The 3156-nt window shown below is 57.0% G+C and overlaps 1 protein-coding gene across 1 annotated transcript; it reads left to right on the forward strand.

The window, feature by feature from the left end:
* Positions 1-2897, forward strand: RAN (RAN, member RAS oncogene family). Its single transcript, XM_032846890.1, has 7 exons — positions 1-119; positions 676-721; positions 857-941; positions 1019-1144; positions 1856-2043; positions 2228-2398; positions 2497-2897. The coding sequence occupies exons 2-7, from the start codon at positions 686-688 to the stop codon at positions 2539-2541; spliced, it is 651 nt and encodes a 216-aa protein (XP_032702781.1). The 5' UTR covers positions 1-119; positions 676-685; the 3' UTR covers positions 2542-2897.
* Positions 2898-3156: the final 259 nt, after the last annotated feature.

Raw genomic sequence — 3156 nt, forward strand, 5'->3', positions numbered from 1 at the left:
CGCCGTTGCCCCGCCCTCCCTCGGCGCGCGCCGGCGTCGGCTGCGTCTCCGGGCATTTGAATTGCGCTTCCGCCATCTTTCCAGCCCTCAGTCAGACGGGCCGGAGACGCTTCTGGAAGGTAGTGCGGCGGGGCCAGACCAGGGGCCGCGGGGGCCGCGAGGGCGCGGGGGCCGGGGGCACCGGGCACTCCGGGGGACTGGGAAGCCGGGGCGAGCGTCGGCGGGGGCCGGGGCGGCGGCGGTTTCGCGGGCCCGGGTGGCGGCGGCGGGCGCTCCCCTTCCCCCCGCGGTGGAGGCCGCAGGCCGGAGCCGGGACGCGAGCCGCGCTGGGCCCGGGGCGGGCGGCGAGGGGCGGCCCTGGGGCGGACCGCTGGCCCGGGGCGGGAGGGGGTGCGCGATCGGGCGCTGTGCGGTCCCGGTCCCCGCCCGGCCTCCCGGCCTCCGCCCCGCGCCCCGGCCTCCCAGCCTCCCTCGCCGCGGGCGCGCCGCCAGGCCCCGCGGACGGAGCAGCGCCGCCCGCCGTGAGCGCGCCGCGGCCCCCGCCCCGGCCGGGGTGTGCGCGCGTGGGGCCCGGCCGCCCGGCGCCCCTTTGTGGGCCCGGGCACGTGGGGCGGGCCCGGCCATGTGGCTCCCGGGCCGTGCCGCCGGCCCCACGTCTTTCTTTTCGCTCCGCAGCACCAGCGCCATGGCTGCCCAGGGAGAGCCCCAAGTCCAGTTCAAAGTACGTGGTCGGCGGGGGTGGGCGCCGCGTGCGGGGTCTGCGGGGAGCGGGGTCCGCGGGGAGCGGGTGCGGGCGGTGGCGGCGCGCGACGCGCGCGGGCGCCGGGGCCCCTGGCCAGCGTGTGCTGTCCCGTAGCTGGTGCTGGTTGGCGACGGCGGCACCGGGAAGACGACGTTCGTGAAGCGTCACCTGACGGGGGAGTTCGAGAAGAAGTATGTAGGTACGTGGGGGGCCAGGCGGCGGGGCCGGGGTGCGGGCGCCGACCCGGGCTCACTCACGGCCGTGTTTGTGTTGCAGCCACCTTGGGCGTGGAGGTCCACCCGCTCGTGTTCCACACCAACAGGGGACCCATCAAGTTCAACGTGTGGGACACGGCCGGCCAGGAGAAGTTCGGCGGCCTGCGAGACGGCTACTACATCCAAGGTAGGCGGGCGGGCGGCCGCGCCAGCCTCCGTGCTGTGTCATGATCGGAGAGCCGCGGAGCGCAGACCGCGGGGGCCCGCGAGCTGTCGCTTCAGCAGTAGTTGGGGTTTTGGGGTTTTTTTTCCCCAAAAGGATCTCAGAATTGGGAACGAAGTTTCATAAAGAAAAAATCTGGAATCTCACTTCTGTGATGGAAAACTTCTGGGAGCCTTTTCTTTGGTCGTTTCTGACGTTCGAATAACAGATAACTGTGGAGCTAGAAAACTAGCGTTAGGTCGTAGGTACTTCGTGGTTCACTGAGTTGTTCTACGGTTTTCAGGGGTCAGCACGGAGACCTAAGTGTTCTCAAGCAAGAGAGTAGCGTATCCCGTCTTGTAGGATCTTTTACAGAATAGGCTCTTAGGTCTTCAGAGCGGAGGAGGCAAGTTGCCTAGGATGCTGGGGTGTCCTTCATCTGCTTGAGATTTTGGGATGGGGCAGAACCAACGTAGTACAGGAGAGAGATTCGATGCAGCCAGCTGGTCATTCGCACGTGGTGGAATTTCAGGTCTCGCTGTGTATTGCAGTGATGTAAGATTTTTCGATTTGGAAGAGACCTTGGGAATGAGTTAAGAAACGGAGATAGCCTGAGGACTGCTCCGATCTCCTTGGCATTCCTTGGGTGTGTGGGAAATCCTAGGTGTGTAACCCTTCTCCTGAATTTTTCTTCAGCCCAGTGTGCCATTATAATGTTCGATGTCACGTCAAGGGTTACTTACAAGAATGTGCCTAACTGGCATAGAGATCTGGTACGAGTGTGTGAGAACATCCCCATTGTGCTGTGTGGCAACAAAGTGGACATTAAGGACAGGAAAGTTAAGGCAAAATCTATTGTCTTCCACCGAAAGAAGAATCTTCAGGTATGTTTATAAAACTTGTTGTTTATGGTGTTATTGCTGTATCAAAAGTGAAATTACAATGAACAGGTCCGTTAAAGGGATTCGTAAACATCTGTGGTGTGGATCGAGAGAATTTATTTAGTTTCGAACATCCTAATGACAAGTACATTTTTAAAAACTAACTTTTTTCTTTTTTTTTAAACAGTACTATGACATTTCTGCCAAAAGTAACTACAACTTTGAAAAGCCCTTCCTGTGGCTTGCTAGAAAACTAATTGGAGACCCTAACTTGGAGTTTGTCGCCATGCCCGCTCTCGCCCCGCCAGAGGTTGTCATGGACCCAGCTTTGGCAGCACAGTATGAGCACGATCTAGAGGTAGGGTGTGCAAGTGTCCGGCCATGTGGTCCTTTTCGGGGGTCTTGTGTTGCTGGTGGCTCCAGTCCAGAGTACTACCATGTTGTGTCTTTTTCTAGGTTGCTCAGACAACTGCTCTCCCGGATGAGGATGATGACCTGTGAGAACGTGCAGCTGGAGGCCAGCGTCAGAAGTCTAGTTTTATAGGCAACTGTCCTGTGATGTCAGTGGTGCAGCGTGTTTGCCACTTTATTATATAGCTGAGCAGAACATGTGCTTAATCTTTGGGATGCTGAAGGAGATGAATGGGCTTCGGAGTGAATGTGGCAGTTTAAAAATACCTTCATTTTTTGGACCTGCATATTTAGCTGTTTTGGAACGCAGTTGTTTCCTTCCTGAGTTTCAGATATGAGACTGCTATAGTCCCGTCACAATATCCAGTGGTGAAATCTTGTTTGTCACTGTCATTCCCATTCCTTTTCGTTTAGAATCAGAATAAAGTTGTATTTCAAATATCTAAGCAAGTGAACTCCTCCCTTGTTTGGTAAGAATTTTTAAACCACTAACAGGGAAAGTTGTGCCATGTTACTGTTTAAATTGCCTTTGCTATTTTCACTTAATTTGAAGCCTGGCAAGTAAAACTCTTATGTCTATTTCTTGTACATTTGAATCCTCTCACGAAGGTGATAGGCTGGTGTCCGCAGTATTCTGTTTGGTAAGTTGTTGATGAGGTGTGAGCGTCCTCAGTGCAGTTACGCTGAAATGTCTCTCCTACCACC

The sequence above is a fragment of the Lontra canadensis genome, unplaced genomic scaffold, assembly GCF_010015895.1.
Source record: "Lontra canadensis isolate GAN:19392208 unplaced genomic scaffold, GSC_riverotter_1.0 scaffold182, whole genome shotgun sequence".
Taxonomy (NCBI): Eukaryota; Metazoa; Chordata; class Mammalia; order Carnivora; family Mustelidae; genus Lontra; species Lontra canadensis.

Coding starts and splice junctions, on each gene's coding strand:
- RAN (XM_032846890.1), top strand. CDS start 686: ATGGCTGCCCAGGGAGAGCCCCAAGTCCAGTTCAAA. Junction 722..856: donor AGCCCCAAGTCCAGTTCAAA/GTACGTGGTCGG, acceptor GCTGTCCCGTAG/CTGGTGCTGGTTGGCGACGG. Junction 2,399..2,496: donor AGTATGAGCACGATCTAGAG/GTAGGGTGTGCA, acceptor GTCTTTTTCTAG/GTTGCTCAGACAACTGCTCT.